General features: G+C 37.4%; 1 protein-coding gene across 2 annotated transcripts; it reads right to left on the bottom strand.

Annotated features, from left to right (window-relative positions):
* Positions 1–359: 359 nt before the first annotated feature.
* LOC131779216 (RNA polymerase-associated protein CTR9 homolog) lies at positions 360–20,662 on the bottom strand. 2 transcript variants are annotated; one of them, XM_059095743.2, is made up of 31 exons: positions 20,609–20,662; positions 20,444–20,542; positions 19,805–19,868; positions 19,015–19,142; positions 18,434–18,481; positions 17,236–17,325; positions 17,035–17,062; positions 16,571–16,660; positions 15,906–15,966; positions 15,254–15,341; positions 14,633–14,740; positions 13,941–14,048; positions 13,224–13,343; positions 12,212–12,328; positions 11,949–12,038; positions 11,329–11,457; positions 10,135–10,318; positions 8,867–8,955; positions 8,454–8,727; positions 8,265–8,320; positions 8,037–8,129; positions 7,055–7,171; positions 6,106–6,251; positions 5,378–5,449; positions 4,557–4,692; positions 4,025–4,165; positions 3,337–3,467; positions 3,207–3,260; positions 2,750–2,902; positions 1,689–1,955; positions 360–1,107 (listed from the first exon to the last, which is right to left on the bottom strand). In XM_059095743.2, exons 1-31 carry the CDS (start codon positions 20,651–20,653, stop codon positions 1,086–1,088), a joined length of 3,348 nt encoding a protein of 1,115 aa, XP_058951726.2. In that variant the 5' UTR covers positions 20,654–20,662; the 3' UTR covers positions 360–1,085. The 2 variants fall into 2 exon arrangements, with proteins under 2 accessions (XP_058951726.2, XP_058951727.1); XM_059095744.2 differs by lacking the exons at positions 360–1,107; positions 1,689–1,955 and having other exon boundaries at positions 2,759–2,902; positions 3,207–3,262; positions 3,338–3,467.
* Positions 20,663–20,869: the final 207 nt, after the last annotated feature.

Genomic DNA, 20,869 nt, shown 5'->3' with positions numbered 1-20,869 from the left:
TAAAGTAAATACTGTCCCTTTTTAGAACCGTTTAGTAAGGGTTAGGTTAGATAACTCTTTCCACAAGCTGCTGCCGATGGTGTAACTGGCGGCTGTGCCGTAGAGAGAAACCCAAACAAAGAGCCTGCTCGCAGACCAAACAGACGGGTGGTTACCTAGTAAGAGATCATATTATTTGAAAACCTGGATCAATATCAGTATCTGGGCAACTGCCCACCTACCCCTCCCTTAACCCAACAACAGTCAATTGATAACAAGTTAGGGTAAATGTTGGGTTAGGGGAAGGGTAGGTGGTCAGTTGCCCAAATACTGATATTGATCCGAAAACCTTGCGTTTTAGAGTACAAGTAATACAAAAGTGCACGAAAAAATCGCCTAATTTTAATCAACCAAAATGGTCGAAAATTCCGTATTTCTGATGAACAATGACGAAACGGCTTTATCTTAAACTATTTTCAGAAACACCAGCTGTGAACATGCTTTTCAAAGAGGAAAAAACGTACTTTTCGAATGTAATTGCATATTAAGTATGAGCAGTGACAATTTTTAAGAAAACTTTTAGGGTGGGTAAGAAGGGGCAAATATTATGCTCTCTGCATAACAAAATTATCTCAGTATTGTTACAGTCTTCAAGGAGCTAAGTATTAACATTTTAAATCGCTCTTTTAGCCGCGAGCCAAATAATCTCCAATTTGGAGGCTACAGAGAGATTACAAAAAAAAACCAACAACAACAAAATATTCAAAAGAGATCATCTAAAATAAACTGAAAAAGGTCAACAATGACAAAAAGATAAGTGAACAGATCGTTGTGTTCTGTCCTGAAAAAATTTTTGAACAAGATTTATAAACCGAGCTGTAGCTCCTTCAAGGGAAAAATCTGCGATCGTGCCCATCGTTTTTACGGACGCTCTCGGCTTTGGGCCGAACTTTTAGGGAGAAGCGAGGACAGAAAATGGATAAAGCAAGGTGAAAAACTGCTTCCTGTTGTACAGTTCTATGTATTTTCCTCAGTTTCCACGTCTCCCATAAAAAATCATTTTCCACTATAAACACTGCGATGGGCTGCATGGTGTGATTCTTGGACTAATCATCATCGGATTCAGACCTGTGCAAATGCAAAGATTCGCACTGTTAATACTGCGTTTTCTCAAACTCTGACAACATTGGAATAAAGAGGTTAAGTTTCTAAAGAACTCTGACGCTTCGTCATTGGGAGAGCATAACAAAATAATAATATCATAATAATGATATCAACTCAGTTGATAAAACCAAATGATCTTGCCTCACAACAATTTTTTGGTTACATTCTCTCGAAAGGATTTTAGAAGCAACATAGGCCCGCCATCCACTGCAACCCAACCCCCCCCCCCCAACCCTATCCCTAACCCCCCCCCCCCACCCTGAATAAGTTTCCCTCAAGCGGCCTTACAACTTTACTTCAGTATTGACTGAAGTTGAGGAGGGGAGTGTGAAAAGTTCAACAAGAACCTCTTAATTGAAGTTACATAGTTGCTAGTTGCGAACATTTTTTCATTCGGTGTCCACAAGAGATTTGCCACCCACCGAAACATATCATTTAGCTTATCAAGAATTCCCTGTATCTCTGTGGTAAAACACCCGAACAGTATTCGAGAAAAACTTGCTTTGACAAATAAATTTAGTATCCTCGTCAACCAATGCACTTACGAGCTGAGAAGTTTCCTGCTTTTCTTCTTGGGTGTCTCTTGACTTGTGGATGGTCTTTCTTCGCCTTCAGCTTTATCTTCAATGTCTTCAATAAAATCATCAAGGTCGTCTTCATCCTCGTCACTTGACAGTATTCGTTTCTTCCCAGAAGAAGGTTTGTCTGCTTCGCTACTTTCCCCTTTCTCTTCCTCGTCCACATTGTCTTCCTTATCACTTTTATCGCTTTTCTCTGCATCAGATTTGTCGCTTAGGTCTTCATCACTTCTCCTGAAAAAAAAAAGAGCAGAATTGGTAAATTCTGCTGATTCAGGTTTCATTTGGTTCTATCGTATTTCATGACATGCCTCGCCTTTTTCCAAGCATTTTTAACCTTCACTAATGTTTCCAGAAGTCATTGGACTGAGCTAAGGTTATTCATTCATGCAATGTATTGATTGTATTTCTTGAATGTGCCATTTTGACAACACTTCCAATGAAACACATACAAAAGTATTGGTAGAGGGGCCTGTAGTTCAGTAGACCTCGTACACCAGTTGATTGCTGAAACAATGCTCACTGAAATAGTGACACATCATACAAACATGTACATCTCCAATCAAACTAAGTCACGCTAAATTGATGCGGCTTCGCCGGATGCGAAGACCCAAAACCACTATAGGAAAAAGGGAACTTATAACGCCATCAACTACGGTGCCGCTAACCCTGGCGGTCGAGTTACGACATAGAGTCATGCAAACTTGAAATCTTTTCCTTATTTTGAACTAAAAATTAGGAACTAAATGACTGCTGTCCTAGAACTGATAGGGCGATTTCCAAATTCCAACGGCCTACTGTACATATCTAAAAACCATACCCACAATTCCTCTCGCTCGGCACCAATGCTCTTGCCCGTGCCGGCAAAGTAATTATTTCTACCTATTTCGCTTCGCTATATTGTCAGAAATACTATTTACTTGAAATATAATGCCTTACTGTTGCTTCAATGATTTTAGCGGAAATAGAACTTCGTAAGCAACGCTTTATAAGCTTTTTAGCTATATAATATTGAGTTATGTACTCACACATCAGCAATTTTCAATTTTTCCGCATCAGAATCGGACGAATCCTCAGATGATGACACGAATGCCTTGGACTTGATTTTCTGTCTTTGTTTCGATCCCAACCTTTCGTCGCTAGATTTCGTTTCCTTCGATTTGCCTTTGGGCTTACGAGCTCTGTTAAAAGACAGACATAAAGGACATCTGATAGCCGCATAGTGTAGGATCTAACTGAAGTCATGTGATCCAGCTTTGTCGCATAGCCTTTCCGCGCAGCTGTGCAGCGCAGCGCAGCGCAGTTAAGAGATCATTCACGACAAAGTCACAGTTTTTGGAACTTGTAAACCAGAGTTGAAGTCAAGAAAGCCCTTACATCATGATACAAAAATCAAAGAAAAAGCAGGTTACAAAGGCACAAACAAGGTATTATGAGTGATTAACACGACTAAAGCAAGTTTATTACAGACACTCCATCACAAACCTCTTTTTCTTGGGCGCATTCTCGTCTCCTTCTTCTTGAACTCGTTTTCTTCGCCTACAAAATAACCCATAGTTACAAGCCATTCTTACATGATCAACAAAAAACATCTCGAAAAAAATTTCACACCGACCTTTTTTTCTCTTTTTTCTCTTTCTTGAGTTTTGATTTCTTCACCTCATTTCCTTCCTCGTCCACATCACCACCATCTTCATCTTCACTTTCTTCGTCGTTGCTGGCCACGAAATCGTCAGCCGTCTTTTTCTGAAAAAGACCAAAAAACCATAATTAAAATGAGGTGTGACTGACAAAAAACAAACCCGCGAAATCAAGGCCACAGAGCAGACTATTAGAGTATACAGCTGAAATAATGTTGTTTGAATACTAAAACTGTTCGAGGACTATTTCCCGTTCGTTAGGCGCAACATAATTTTATGCTTCTTTTAATTTTTCTGCAAATGGAATGAAATCTCGCTCTTCCGAAACCAATTATCATCTGACAGCAAAGTCCATGTGATGGAAGCTAAATGGCATAACATGCGACAGAGAGTTCTGTGAGTGGCTGAAAAGTCTGGAAGACGAACTGAGAGATATCAGAACGTACAAGCGGGTTTCTTTCCCCTGATAATGATTGGTTGATAAAATTGGAAACCCAGCACGAAGATGTCAAAGAGCTTTTTCTTACATCAGTAGTTTAGTTAACAACAGTTATCAACCATTCAAAACCTGTCACGAAAGCTTATAGTTGTTTTCAGCCGGTAGCTAAATAACATTGGTAGTACTCACTTGAAACGTTACGCAGCAGATAAACAAGGCTTTACCTTTCTTCCACGTGAGGCCTTCTCCTTTGGCGCTTGTTCCTCAGGTACGAATACCAGCAAGTTTTTGGTCGCTTCTCGGAATTGCTGACGTTTCTCCAGGAGTTCTTTTTCCTGTTGCTCCCGTTGCTCCCTTCTAATTTTCTGCAGAGGATGCAAAGTCGTAAAGCTTTTTGAGCACCAAACAACCCATCTTTCGACGCCTAACGCTTTCGACATTCCTAATTCCAGCAAACAGTTCTTTGCTTGAAGTTAGCCGGGGGCGTCGCAGTTAAAGTTTGATTTCTCTTAAGGAGAACGGTTAGCATTTACATCATGTTTACATAATGCAGAATGTGGAATGGAGAATGAACCGTTTTGGATTGGGTGGGAAGGAGGAAGATAAATTTATAGACCAATCAGAGCCTAATGAGGAAAAACAAATCCAATCCCAGACTAATTTCAACATTCAATTCAAATTGTTCTCCTGTAGCACGATAAATTGTTTTCAAAACAGAGATTGACCTTCAGGATATCCGATTCTTATTAATCATACCTCCTCTTCTTCCTTCTTCTTTCTGAGCATTTCTTTTTCTTCTTCCTGTCTCCGCCGTGTTTCCTGTTCTTCCTCGTCAACTTTTCGGGCGCGCGCCACATGGTATTGCGCCTGGCTCAGTAAATCACTGGTGTGCCTGTGTCGACGAAACGACGTGCTTTTAAGTTAATCCCTCGTTAACATGCAAGTGCAAGCATGGAATTAGCTTTTTACCATTCCATACACATATTCTAGTAATTAAAGTGTTATTGTTCATCTTGATAATTCTGAGAATCAAAATGCATACTGAGATGTTTAGATGTTTTAGTATAAACCAAAACAGTGCGATAATATAGCACAAAAAGATGATTTTGACTCGTTCATTCCTGCAACGATGGAAATCTCTTCGGGCGCAAATCCTGCGCAAGTTGCCCGGAGGTAAATAGCAAACGATTTTCGGAATTTGAGTAGCCGATCAGAGCGCGCCTTCAACGCTAAATATTGTCTTAGTACATACCAATAATAATCAGCACATACTACTCGGGTGAATCGTGCTTTTCGCGCACACTGGTTGGCCAGCTCGGAAAGGATTAGCCAGTACTATTCGCATCTGAGCAACCGAAGAGACAAAATCACTCATCAAGACTAAAAATCTCCGGCCAATTTTCCGAATGTTGACGGAAGTAAACCACTTATTTTGTTCTTTTGTGGTATTTACTAAAACAATTATTCACTTGTGGTTGAAAGTGATGAATACTACTCTCCACTTCGGCAAAGAATTGTTAATAACTTCCTTGCGAGTACAAAAGCTCGTGATAAACAACAGAAAACCAAATTATTACCTAGACTCGGTCCCAGCCCAACTTAAGTCAAACTTAAGGCGATCTCCATGATGGCTTAACCACGTAAAATTTCTGAAATAAAAAAAGCGAAACCATCTATAATTAATGTGAGATCGTATTCATAAAAACGAAATAACTTCCAAGGGTAAATTGTTGTAAAAAGGGACAAAATCGAAAATTTACAAGTTAAGACCAACACAGGTTTTAAAACACAACCAGATGGCTCATTATAAATTTCGAATGCTTTCAGTTTCGGTTTCTACTATCTTAAACCTTATACAAATATTTAATTCATCTTCTAACTGGGAAAGGGAAAGTTTCTCTCAGAACTTTTCCGTATTAACCCTTTTATTCCCATGAGTGAACAAAACAGAATTTTTCCTTAAAATACCAATACCATATCAAGCGCACAAGTGGTGAGAATAAAGAAACATATCAATTAGGAGATCATTAGTCGATCCAAAACCAAATTCTCCGAACTAACATCATAAGAGATGTACGACAGACAAGAAAGGAGAATTACTTATAACATCAAATTGTGCGATCATGTAAACTAACTACCACTAAGGTTCCGACATATTTTCGTCTATGGCAACACTTCAGAGAAGGAAAACATAGATATCATTCCTTGGCAATCTCACAGGAAGTCCAAGCAGCCACAGAAATAATTTTACGCAATGTCATCTTCGTTACGAAGACCACTTCGACTAAAAGTAGCCCTTTAATACCTCTGCGCCTGCTCCAGTTCTCTGACTGCACCAAGCACAACTTTAAGGGGACTCTTTTCGGCTTTCAAAATGGCTGTTGCTAGACGCTGTTGTACCAGGGAAATGTTGAACAACAGAATAGTGTCATTAGGAGCCACGTGACGAGCCTATTGATTAACAAAAAAAGATAAAGAATATTGATAAAAAAAGGACAAAGACAAAAACATAACAAACCACGGTTCAGTTGGAGTGGTCACAAACCACTCAGGTTTCATCAGACTGTGGTGTTAGGAGTCCTGCACACGACACTTTATACTGTCCAGTCAACAGGCAAGATCAATTAGCCGATCTAACTCCCTGGGATTCTACATCTGATACCTTGTATTAACAGTCTCTTTCTATTAAAGGCAGCTCTCGAGACAAACGTCTTTTACAACATCTTTTTTTCAAGGAATTACTTGGCTTCTCCATTTATTGTTTTTGTTTTGTTTTTCTGAAAATATGCTTATGGTGCATCCTCATTTCAATTTGAAAATCACTGAACCGAATATCAGTACTTTGTGAAAGTACTAATTATTGTTTTCCTATAGAATGGTCACAAAAAGGATTTTCGCTCACAGCCTTAAGATCAGTAGCAAAAAAAAGAAAACTGCAAAAGTAGCTTTTCACATACGGTAATACATTAGTTTCCTATTCAGTCATTAACCCTTTAACTCCCAGACCAAATTTGTAATTCTCCTTACTGTCAACCATACAATTCTTATATTGTTAGTTCAGAGAATTTAGTATTGGATCAACTAATTATACCCAAATTGATAGTTTTCTTTATTCTCATCTCTTATCTGGTTGATATTGTATTGATATTGTAAGGAGAAATTCTGTATTGGTCACTAATGGGAGTTAAAGGGTTAAAGACCCATTTGACTGACATGAAGGAAAACAGTTGAGTATCACCAACAAAGGAACGTACCTTGAGTAATATTTGTTTACATTCTTTCAGTTTTCCAGCTTTGAAATATGCACGAGCCAGGTACAACAACACTTCAACGTTATGATGCTTGAAAAACTTCCGCAAACAATTCTCGTACTGTAAACAGACACAAAACATATTACCTCCAAACTGCAGTGAATTCAAACGAAGAAATATTTCACTTTGCCTACTTATTTTCCTGCACTTGGCTATCACTTTGTTGTTACTTACATCTACACCTACTTTCAGAGGATCAATATCAGTATCTGGGCAACTGCTCACCTACCCTCCCCTAACCCAACATTAACCCCAATTTGTTACCAATAGACTGTTGTTGGGTTAGGGGAGGGGTAGATGGGTAGTTGCCCAGATACTGATATTGATCCCTTTCAGATAGGTTGTCATGGAAAGATACAAAAAGCAAAGATGGAAAAAGAAAAAAGAAAAACGCAAGAACAGAAAAGGGAAAAAATTGGAAAAAGGAAAAGACGTAAGTGGGAATTGATCAGGCAAATTTAACTTTTCTCTCTTAGACACTGCTTATGTTTGAAAACCAGCCAAAGAAAAACGAGAGGAGATGTGCCTCCGGTTTTTCAAATAATGTCAACTCTCAGCCTGGCAATAAGAATACCACTGACCGTGAATAGTTGTTTTGGTTCATACCACACAGAAACCAAAAAGTTAGTTTGTTTTGGTCAATATACCAAAAATGTCGGAAATTAACTTGTTGACGCGCGATTTTGTCTCCCCGGCTGCTCGGAGGTGAATAGTACTTTCTAACCAATTCCAAACTCGCCAATCAGCGCGCGCGAAAAGTACCTGAGTGGTACATACTAACAGTAAATAGAAAGTACATCTACAGTATTTGGTCTTATCTAAAAAAACCAAACTTAAGTAAGAGAAAAAGTTACTTCTGATTGATGAAGACATTCCATATAATCATCAAAGAAATATGTGAGAGTAATTTGAGTGCATTTCTCACCATCTGAATGGCAGCTACGTACTGCTTTTGCTCAACATAAATATGCGCCAGGTTCAGCCACACATCGGGAATGTCAGCAGTTGCTTCACGGACCTGTAATGCATTTATGAAATCGTCAGAAATAAAGTTGCTCAACAGACAAACATACTTATATTTGCTTGTACCTCTTATGCATGAAACACAAAAAATAATTTTGTAATAAACAAAAGTTAATGTACTGTGCTTTACCTGCGAAAATACATCCCGAGCTTCCCTCAGAAAGCTCTTGTGTGCCAGAATACAGCCTGAAAAATGAGCAGAACAGTTAGGATTGAGAAGAAGTAAATACCGACCCTGTTCATTTATTTTCGTTATAACTATTTATTAATATCTGATACAGATGTCATTGAATGTATAGGAAAATGGCAGATAACTCACCGATACCGTTAGCTGCATACAGATTCCTGGCATCATTTCTCAACACTTGCTTGTAAAGAGCCAGAGCCCTGTCCTGATGTCGCTTCTCCTTGGCCTTGTCACGTGTTGGTGTGTGCAGAGTTTGAAGCCAGACATTTCCGAGTGCCAGTAACGAGTATGCATCATTTGCTGTGGATGGCTGTTTAAGAATACGCTCGAACTTCTTCTGACCAGGGCCCCATTCTTGCTTGGCAAGGTGAAGGTTACCAATGAGGGACCAGGCGTCTGGGTGGTCCTGTTGGGTACACATTCAAGCGATGGACATGAATACTAGAGTTCTTAGACACCTACTTTTGGTGTTATGAGCACAATGTGAAAAAAATAGGTCAAAGTTGATTATCAGTATATCTGAGATGTCCAACACATATGCTTACCTGATTGATTTGGAGAGCCTCTTTGAACCAATCGGAAGCTTCGTAGATTTGACCCCTGTCACGTGCCATGCAACCTAACCGGAGATAACCTGTCAAGGGAAAAGGAAAAGGAAAATTGTTTTAGGGCAACTTTGCAAACTACAGCACTCCTCAAAAGTGATTGACAGTCCCTCAAAAATCGATCAACGTTTATCGATTCTCGAAAACTTCGGGGATTGAGGCTCAAGTCGAGTCGTGTTTCGAGACGTTCAAGTCGAGTTTTAAGACTTTCGAGACAGAAAAACAAAGGTATTTCGCACGATTAATTTTTCACTCAACTGGAAATAGAAGTATAGATTGTACAGTTGCATGATTCCAAACTGGCACGAGCCCGTATGGCGAGTTAAAAATTTACAAGTGTTTATTTACACCAAATCACACAAGAGATCATGTTATTACCTACAAATAATTTGCATGAAAAAAAGCATCACAGAAAGTCAAAACAGACGACATTTTGATAGCGCACATGCTATTTGTAATTTGCACTTGTGTTACAACTTTGCACTCATGTTGCATGAAAAATGCACTTGTTTTTATCTAATAAGAAGCGCGAAAATTTTTCATGTATATTATTACAAGCCTAAATGAAATGCTGGAAGCCAATAAAAATTGAGCAAACTAAATTTTAGATATAAGATAATTTGGCAAAAGTTGGCAAATGATTCAAGGATTTTAGGCCCTCTTACTGGTAATAGTTAATATACATACGCTTCATGTTGACATGAATTGCATTCTTTACCAAACCACACTGGCGAAGCATATTGATCAACCTTGATGGGAACGTGATAGTATAGTCTGATCGTCCAGGTGAGTGTAGTCCTGAGAGGAAATTTTGTCGGTAGTGGTGACTGACGTTTCGACAAGCAGAGCAGAAGTCATCAACATCTTGACTCTGATGAAGACTTCCGCTCAGATTGTCGTAACGTCAGTCACCACTAGCGACAAAAGTTCTTCTCAGGACTACACTCACCTGGACGATCAGACTACACTATCAGATGTTACCACCGGGTTCAAACCCTTTATTATATCCACGGTGGGAATATACTGCACTTTATATCATTCAGTTCTAAGATTTTGGCGCAACAATCTATATGTCAAACCAAATATCCCCCTTCTGATAATTCTTCTAATTCTCGATAGTGTCTACTTGACAGTGTATAGATGTTGCAAGGAGAAGTTACATTTCGATCACTTTTGTAATTGAAGATCAAAAACACTCATTTACTTACAGTCTACATAGTTAGGATGTTCTCTGAGGATGTTCTTGTACAGAGCCTCTGCTTTGTCAAACTCGCACAAGGACTCGTGGAGGCGGGATAAGTTATATGTCGTTGTGACAGAGATTGCATTGTAGTAACTCTCATCTGCTTGGCTCTCTTGCTTGCACCGATCGAGGGATGACTCATAGAACCTCTGCAATGACAAAGCTACTGATTTAGTGAAGAGCTTAACATCTGCAGAATGGGATGCGTGATGGTCTAGTTGGTTAGTAGATAGTTAGTGGATTGAGGTCATCAGTCGTGCCCTTGGCTGGGCACTCCGTTGTATTCTTGGTTAAAACACCTAAATCTCATGATGCTTCTCTTTAACCAGTAGCATAAATAGGAAAAAGAGAACTGTAAAAATCTTTGTAAATAGTTGAGGGGCATCTGCAAAGGACTAGCAACAGTACTCCTTATCACCTCTAACCGAGGAAAATGGGATACACTCCAACAGTAATGGCTAAATAGCACTGTAAATGAAGACTTGAACTTTTTCACAATTGCAGAAATCTCTTAGCTGCCTAGCCAGGAAGTTCAAATTCAAATTCACTGTATTCTAAACCTGCTTCTGGTTTCCTTGTGTTTGGTTTTGTATTTTCAAATAGTGTCACAGGTTTCGTGATTTTGCAATACTTTAACTTTATTGTATATATACATGTGGCTGGTTTCGGACTTATTCTCAGCCAAACTGGTACTGCGGCTATAGCATGCCTTCATGTCATACAAGGTTTTGGCATTTCATGCTCATCATGTTCCTTCATATTAATAATTTGCAGTTGGGCCAAAAACCTCTTTGACTAATCTTTCATTTTTGATAATTTTTGGAGGAAGTACTAAAAATGACTGCCTGCCTTTGTGGAATCTATGGAACAAGTAGCTTCCATTGCAGTTGTTAAATATAGATCTAATCATGAAATACAGTCTTCTGTGTTAAACTGTACATGATGAGCACAAACAATGGCTGCAATGGAGACTGTAGGACAAGCTTCTCTTCCTTTTTTTGGAGAAATATCAACAAGAAAAATTTAAGTTGGGAAGTCATTTACATCCATCTTGTTTTGTCTGGATCTGTTGAAAAAGTCAGAAGTGGATTGAAACTGTACAATAACCAATTACCTAAAAAAAAATTAGCTTTAATAAAAAAAGCAGATTTCCACTAACCTTTGCTTCATTCAAATTTCCCAGTCTAAAATGCAGTGCTCCAACATTATTCAGAATCTCTGGAGGTACATCAGCTTTCACTTTTTCTTTGAGAAGCCGGGATGCTGTACCATATGCTTGCAAGGCAGCCTAACGTTAATTAATGGAATTAACATTCTATCATGAAAATGGTCAAAAACTTTGGGTTCTAGGTAACAGATAAAAGTTGCACTAATCCTACAGCTGGGTTCTAAACTGGTATAATGGAAGTCACCAAATGATTAATGTTTCCTGACAAAAATTCTGATTGAACCATTTTTTGGGAAAACGCTGCAAATTGCATGAAATTGTTCCAGTATCCAAGTTCCATAATCACAATACAATCATCAATCATCAATCAATGATTGATGATTGATCATTAATTGTTAATTTGCAAGATCAAATAAGCATTTTCCCATTCTAGCTTCTATAAATTTCCTAGTCAACAATTAAGAGAGGTTGATGTTTTATCTAGCTAATATGTGTGAGCATTTTAATCACCAGTTTATTATGTATATCTTGAGTACATCAGTACATTCAATCACATCTACACCACAGGAAACAACAGAGCCCTTCCCATGAACCACTCCCTTTCAACTAACCTGCACATCTGTCTGCTCTAATATTCCAGCCAACTCAATCCACGCTTCCACATCATCTGGATATTGCTCAGTTACTTTCTTGAGATGATTCTGTAAAGGGTAAAGGAGATTTGACTTCATCCCAGTTCTGTAATCATGCCAAATTCCTAACAAACAATATTCCAATGTACAATAAAATATACAATACACCATACAATAAAATGCTCAATTCAATACACTTCTACTACATTAAAAAGCTGACAAATGAATAAAATTACACTTGCCTTGGCTGTCTCTCTTTTTTCTAGATCTGTTGATGTGCTGTACAGAGAGCCCAAGATTTTCAGAGTCTCATAATTTCCTGGTGTGGCTTTGAGAACTTTCTCAAAACATTGTGCAGCCTGTAAGGCGAGTTAAATTTTACATTATTTGTGTGAAAAGGAAGTGTTTAAAAGTAAATAAGGCCTCTTCACCTCTTTTTGTTTATCAGCATAATTATCTATTCATTGACCTACTACCCCAGCAATGGTGGCTGAGAAATATCTACCGTATTTACCCATGTATAAGTCGACCTTTTACTGCCTAAAAATCGGTCCAAAAAATCGCCCTCGACTTATACATGGGTCAAAATCTGAGATAAAAAAAACTTTCAGGACAAATTAGCATAATAATTGTCTGATATGTTTTTGGTATTTTCTTTTATTTCTACATTTTTTACCTGAATGAAACGAAAAAAATTTTATTTTTTAATTAGGAGAGAAAGACTAGTGAAAGTTACATGAATGAAAGAGAAATTCACCCATTCACATTTTAGAGCCATCATGGTGCCATTAGAAAGAGTAGCTCTGGTTGACAAATAATCAATTATTAAATTGTAGAAAAAAATTAGCATAGATATCTACAATATATAGATGCAATTTGTTGTGTCTAATTTTGTTGTAAGTAAGCACCTTTATAATGAGGTAATCAAATTACCACAAAAACTGACATTTGCTAGGATGTAAAGTAATCTGAAGAATGCAAAAATATTTTAACCTTCCGTTTAATCTGTTAAATGCTGGAAAAGGAAGAAGACTTTCCTTTATGTTCTTTCACATACTCAGTCAGGTGTCCACACACATGGCTTAACATATCCTGCATCACACAGTTTATATTTTAACTGTAAACTGTATATCACTGGTTTGGTTTTTTTAATTTTTAATTTTTGTTTCTTTATTTATTTTTTTTATATACTAATCCCAAGGAAAAATTTATTCACACCTTTCCTACATTTATTTGGTTACAGTAGTAACTCACATTGTTCATGTCTCCTCTGGCAATGTACATTTGTCCAAGACCAAAGTGAGGTAGAATGAAGTTTGGTGAAGCAAATTGTGTTGCTTGATAGTAGAACTGGAATGCCTGATCATAGTCATTCTATAATAAAAACATATGTGTAAATATTAATAAAACATTTAATTCATTTTTAAATGATTTTCCAGATGCTAGCATTGTTGAAATCTGGTCAACAACTTACTGGTAGTTTGTTTAATATTCAAATATTTTCTCAAGTCTCTGCCCACTCAGGCAAAATTCCGCATTCAAATGCCACACCCAAACACAATTTTTATTGAGCAATTTTCAATTCTTTGTATGTTTCAGAATTTAGCAACATTTTTGGTGCCCCTGTTTGGTTTTTGCTAGTAAGCATCATAGCAATGCAAAAGTTTTCTTCTGGGCCATTTGCTCATCAAAGTAGACTCTCAAACTTTAACCTCCTTGTGTATTCCACTGGTTCTAATTCCTCATTCCACCCAGGCAAGGTTCAAATTCCCCATGCATACACCACAGTCAAATGCCTGAGGGATGTGGGAGGGGGGTTGAAGCTTTGCATAGATGGGTGCTTAACTAGGCCTAATAGACCCAGAGATAAATATCTATATCAAGACCCAAATTACCCAGCCATGAGGCACAATGTGACCATGCTGCTAAAAATTTGGAATGAAGAGTGTAAATATTGAAGAAAACAGATACCTGAACATGGAAGACTCTTGCCCTTTGATAGCAACTCTCTGCCTGCATAGCTTCAACCTCTGTTCCATGAAAAGCATGTAAAGCTAAGTGCTGTACCTTATTGTACTCCTACAGGGAAGAAAATCAATAACTGGTAATGCCATGTTTAAACTTCATTTTAGTTGTAGTACTGATCAGCATTTAGAGCCCCATATCAAATGATCCAGTGTGCATAGTAGCTGAGGAGAGTCTGTTGTATTCTTAAGATGACACTTTATTCCAACAAATCATCTTGCCACCCAAAGGTTAAGACGGCCAAGAAAGCCAGTTAACCTGATGAGTTAACCTGATGAAAAGGTTGTTGGGTAACCTGAGATAGAAATACAGTTTACCCACCCTGGGGGAGTGTTTGGGGTACCCAATAATCTGGATAACTAGGTCAGATCCAAGGAATAAGATCCAAGATGAAAATGATGTAGGGTAAACTGTTATCGACTGGTATCCAGCAAAAGGGTACAGTACAGCTCAAAACTAAGTTGACAGTCTCAACTTGAAACTTGATCTCCAATACTGGAAACTATCAGCACTACTCCATTGCACCTTTATATCAAATTATATGTAGTTGAAGAATATCCATCTGAATTGTTTAATTGTAGCTGGGGACTTCAACCTTTCTACTTTATCTTGTATTTATTAACATGAAGGACTCTTACCTTTTTGAAGAAGAAATGGTTGGCCAAGTGATTTAGGACCATAGGGTTAGAGTTATCCAAAGCATAACCTCTTGACAGCAACTGCACACCATTCTTGATGGAGTCCATCTGAAACCAAATACACAATAGCATAAGAATAACCAATTTTATGAAAATTACTGAACAAGAGGCAACATCCTACAGTGAGTGTCACAACTGAACATTGACATTTAGTTTATTTATTTATTTTTTTACATTTTTTTACCTAGTTTGTACACATTGCTTGCCATTGCATTGATGATGTTGTGATTTACGCAACCTTGTGATTGAGATACATGCATGAAAAAATTAATAGTTGAGTTCTGGAAAATGGTCTTTATTTTAATGGTTGAAGCCCTCTACAGTGAGGTTGTCTAAAAGAAGGCCTCTGCCCTAGCTAGAGTGTTTGATGGGGTGGTTTCAATTGTATAGTGCATGTATATTCAAGGTAAGTCTTAAATACATGTAGATGTAAACAACAGTTGTGAAGATAATTCAAAATGTAAAGCAACTACACTGTGAATCCAAAGAAATATGAAAGTAGTAGGATAATTATCAAATGACTAACATGCATGTGTCTTAAGCATTAATGGGTATACTGACCCTTTTTGAGTTGAGTTCAAGAATAGCAAGACCAGTCATAGCACCTGTGCACAGTGGGTCTAAGGTAAGGGCTCGTTCAAATGCCAGTCTAGGAAAGAACAAGCACATCATGATTTGTTTGTCAATCTGATTTAACAGTCTCAGGCTCAAATTGACAAGCAATTGAGGTATATGTACATGACATAAACACATTAACAGCAAAAACAGATGAACATTACAACTGCTAGTAGCAGGAGGATTGTCAACTCTAATCATTAATACTTTTTTTGTTTGTTTGTCTCTCTCTCTCTCTCTCTCTCTCTCTCTGCACCCTTCTTCCCTCATTATCAACACCCTTGGTTAAAAATTTATTTCTATTACAGGCCTTCCTCCCCCTTCAAGAATTCAAGATGAAAAAAGCCCAGAGGCTGTACATGTATGTTTACTCATTTAATAGTTCCAATCATGGCTAAGGAAAAAAGTCCAAGTCAGAACATTTACACAATAAAATTATGATAATGTTCTAACACAACCAACAGGTATCAAAGGTCAAATAGAAAATGCAAGGTCCTGTAGATTATACTGGAGTTAAACAGTGAAGCTATATGTATGTGTCTTCCCCATCAAAACCTTATTTTTTTTTATTAAAAATCTTATTCATAGCTCCTTATACCTAGCTTTATCCAGTTTTCCAAGTTTCACAAAGCAGTGACCCATTCCAAGCCGGACAGAAGCTGGAGAGTAGAATGCAGTCACATAGATTATTCTTAATGCATACTGTGTATACAATTGTACCATTGTGTTGAAACAAATTTGTGGCATATGGGTTGACCCTGGATGGTTGGAAATTTGAAGAAAAAGTTGGAGAATTTGTCTAAGGTACATGCATCCCTTGTTTGTGCAACCAACATTCTGAGGTAAAACAAAACCATGTTCATGACTTGTGGTGTTGATTTTGTGTTGCCAGCATGAATAACATGCCATAATAAAGTAAAATAAGAATAACCACACATGCATAATGACATTGAGTGAGGAAAATTAACCTCCTCCTCTGTGTTGTTCGAATGAAGTTGTTATTTTGAAGGTCTGTGTGAACCAGGCTTCACGCAAACATGTAACAGACAAAAGACTACATGTTTAGCCTTAAGTGATACTCTGCAGTGTTGTAACTCAAACCAAAGAACAAGTCACACTTCCTGTACATACGTGTATAAACCACATTTTCAAAAAGATTTTTGATAGGTCATTCTATATGTTTACTAATGCATATACAGAGAAAAAGATAAAGCAGATGTCTCTAATGATAGTTTTCCACTGTTGCTGATTTTAATACAATACCTGGACAGTTTGGATTTGTTCTCAAAGCTTTCTTGTAATAGGCTAATGAGCCCTTGTAATCTCTTTTGTTAAAAGAGATACAGGCTTTTCCTGTCACATTAAAAAAAACATCAAAATCAATACCTGTTCACACATACTGTAAATTTGTGCTTTGCAGGATGCAAACCCTCAGACAATCCTTATGGTCTTTCCGTTTTTCATTTTGAATCTTATCATTCATGTATTTATACCACCATTTCAAAGTAAAATCTTAGCCCTTTGACCCCTACGATAGACTATCATCTAATTTCTCCTTACAATATCACCCCTGAATCACACATTAAGGTCATGAGAATAAAGGAAATGATCACCAGCTTAAGATGCTTATGATTGTTAAACAAATTCTTCTTGGCAGCAACTTAGGAAAAACAGAAAGAAAAACTAAAGGATACCTGTAACAACAACTACAAGCTTCTTATACTTACCAAGTAAAGCTGGAATATTGTTTCCTGACTGATGTTTGAGGAAAAAAAAAAGAGAAAGTAACTTATGTAAGTAAAGTTGCATTTCCATTTTCAAGTCTATCAAAGAAAGTCACTGTTTGCCAATAAGTATATTAAAACATGTTTCACATTTAACTGATAAGACAGTTGATTCTCTATCATAAACAATTTCAATTTTCATACCTGTGCCAACACAAAGTTAAACTGTGCATCAGCTTGTTCCATCTTATCTCCTTCGAGGAGACAAAAGTATGCTCTCCCAAGTAAGTGATTCTGAAAAAAAATCATTTATCAAAATTAATTTAGGTATACGGAATGACCTACAAGTATTTCACAAAGAGTTTCCACGTTGCTATGTGTTTGTTCAGTTGATGTCATACGACGTCAAAATATGGTAAGAACAAAAAAGCGGCTAACAAGGTGCAGCTAAGGGTGTCACTGGTGCTTGTACCACATGTTGACATCTTCTGTGATTTCCTACTGAACAAACCCATGGAAACATAGAATTTACTTTATTTGTATTTGTTTTATAGTTTACGATACAGAAAAAAAATGCTGTTTAAGATGACATCATCTTGTATGTCCTGTAATAGATCTTAACCCTTTAACTCCCAGGATCTGATTCAATTCTCCTGTCTAGCTACTACACATTTCTGTTTAAACTTAAAGTTACTTGAGTTTGGTGTTAAATCAAGATTACAACTTCTACCTGTTACATTTGAGTATTCTCATTACATGTTTGCTGAATGACGTATGGATATTGTAGGGAGAGGTTACATGTTAATCACTTCTGGGAGTTCAAGGGTTAAGAAAGAATCAATTAAAACATGTGTACACTGGTAATTCGGCTTATTGTATAACTGTCTGATAATATAGGTAGAGAGGAGGGAGGAGAGGGAAGGGAAGAGAGATAGAGAGGGAGGATGGAGGAGGAAGGGAAAGGGGTTTGACCTGCTCGTGAGAAAATAATTTTTAAAAATGGACAAAGTTCATATTTTACACAAGCATTTGTGCATGACATTGCAGATATCCCAAAAAAATTTGACCAAGATTGATGAGAGGTGTTGTAATCAGTAAGGATTCTTCAGGTGTTAAGAGTGAGAGAAAGAGTCCTTGAAAAACATCTCCAAAAACAAAGGCATAATTATGTTGTTTGTGGAGAACTATTTCTGGTTAAATGATTTAAAATTGGTTAGAATTACAGTTTCCCTTTTTTTTTAAGGATTGTGATAATTAATCAAGGTTATAGGAAAAAAAAATCCTGTAGTTTAAAACCATTTTGACCAAAAGTTCACTTACAACTACCAACATACATGTATTATTTATAAACTTATGACAAGGAATTATCAATTTTTGCCTTTGTTATTAGTATAGTACCTACCTGGTCATACATGATGATTTTGTCTGCTGTAGAATACAATGATGTGGCCTAAAGGGAAGATATTAATCATCTTTTAGGTCAAGAAAAGGTTGTATATGTATGTGTTTTAGAGATAACCAAATAGGTGACTCAAGACAGAAGAATAACAAGTTGAATACATGTAGCTGAGGCAAGTGTAACAGACCAGGGCTAACCTGGGAGAGCTGCTGTAACATGTTCTGGAAAAGGTTGTGATATATAATAAGGAGACTGGAAAAGAATGACTGCAGGAAAGCACTGCATGTGAGGAGGCAACAAAATGACAAGAGAGAAACTGAAGTGAAATGTGACCAAGAATTCTGGCTCTTCCATGTAAAAGGGCCCAGCACAATGTTCTAAAATTATATGGAAAACACTCATTACACTCTGAAAACCTGTTGATACATGTACAGAGAACAAGTAGGTCATGGTTTTCAATGAACCATAATCTGGTTATGATATAGACAACCTTCATAAGATGTAATGGTAATTGGGAAAGTCATGTGTACTAAAGAACAGAACAGTTCAGAATTTAAACCTTTCATTTAAATAGATCCATTTACCTTAGTAAACAATTCCTTTTTAGTTTCTTTGTTTCTTTCTTTTCTTGCTTGTTGAACATAGAATGCTGCAAGTGTATCCAAGCAGACCATCTGTCCCTTCTCACTGTCCCGGTAGTTTCGATTGGCATCTAAAAGAAAGATACAAAGTAAGTGAACTAATTTTCTGAAGTGTAATAAAATATGGAATCTTAAACACTGATCAACAAGTTTCTCCTTCCCTCTTACATCTATATCATTTCAAGATCCATTTACCATAGGTACCTTGCCCCTTGAAGAGAGTACTCTGCTAGTAATGAATATAGTTAGAGTACAACAAATTGTGCATAAATGTGTGGAAAAATTCAATACTTAATGATTACAATGACAACCATCAATTCAAGAATATAAGCATCCCTGTGATAACAACTTGAAAAGACTGATCTTTTCATTGAGAAGTCTTTATCATTTTGAAGACGAGAGTCATGGTAGCATGCTGTGATGATCACTCATAAATGCCAACATGTAAGATGACACAGAAAATGATGATCTCAATGATAGTGATGATTGTGGCAGGTAAATATAACTGATGCAAGTAAAGATGATACTTATCATGGCTGTGGTCTAGCAGTGCCTGGTGACCCCTAGCACCTTACTCTTGCTCTTGGGCAACTTGAAAATTTTAGTTTTTTTCATAAAAAGCGTATGCTGGGACCCTGGATTTCACAGTTTCAGAGCTCTGGGCTCCCTTCAATTTTTCTTAGAGCCCAGCCTTGCTTATAGTTGTTGTTTATTATAATGATCAAACACATGCCTGTTCTTGATGCTTCCAGAAGTTTGACAAAGTCATCAGTTTTTCCTTGCTTGTAGTACTGGAGCTGTTGGCACAAAAACATAAAGCAAAAACAACTTGCAAATCACAATTCGTAAACGTTTGTAAAGGCCAAATTCATGACAATAGTTGGTGGATCTTGAAATCCCTTTTTCCCACCTATGCGTTAGGTAGTATGCTCGTCCAAATATCGCTACGCTTGCCAACACGTGTGTTGTTATTTACATTCGATGTCATTCACTTATGATTAAGAGAGTACTTAGGTTGCGGAAAGTACAGGAAATGCTTCATGCTAGGTTAACTGACTTGATGTCTACTAGATAAAAATGTCGCGAATCTGCCGTTGATTTCGCCCTTCTTTTCCACCCTCTTATCGTCCATTATTTCCAATGACAAACGAACTTTTGTGTTCAATTCTACGCACAAAAAATACTGTTGATAACAACAGTCGCTATCGCACTGTATGTGAGAATGATTTTAGGAATTTATTTCCTCTAAATCTGTCAGCATAGCCAAAGAAACAAATATTTAAGCAGGGACAGCTAAGAAAAATCCTTGAAGCATGCAGACAGATCGTGGCGACGACAAAACACATCTAAAGAAATGGTCTGGCTCACGTACCGCCAGCGTGATCCAAATGTGGAGTTGTGCATTTTCCTGCCGCAAAATACTTAGCACCTCGTCGCCTTCAGGTAGTTGGTCAAACTGTAGCTCTATAACCTGAAAATAAAAATACAACTTAAGCTACTGGTCGATAATTTTTTGAGGGAATCAAGTAAATTCTACCTCGTCTTCCGTATCTCTCAGCGGAATCTCAATAGAAGTCGCCATCTTGGTAGGAGGAAGGTAAATTTTTGGCTATGTAACACTCACAAAATGTCCCGTTACTAATGTTCCCACCAAGCTCTCTCCGCACTAAACGGGCACATTGACATAGTTTCAAACGGTCCATGAAGGCGAAAAAATACCACAACTACGCCGATTAACATTTCATTTAACTTCAATGAGACATTCAGACCGAGATATAATTCAGATATGCAATTTTCA

This window comes from Pocillopora verrucosa, chromosome 8 (genome assembly GCF_036669915.1).
Source record: "Pocillopora verrucosa isolate sample1 chromosome 8, ASM3666991v2, whole genome shotgun sequence".
Taxonomy (NCBI): Eukaryota; Metazoa; Cnidaria; class Anthozoa; order Scleractinia; family Pocilloporidae; genus Pocillopora; species Pocillopora verrucosa.
Note: the sequence above shows the minus strand (reverse complement) of the source record. Positions and strands in the feature narration are given on the sequence as shown.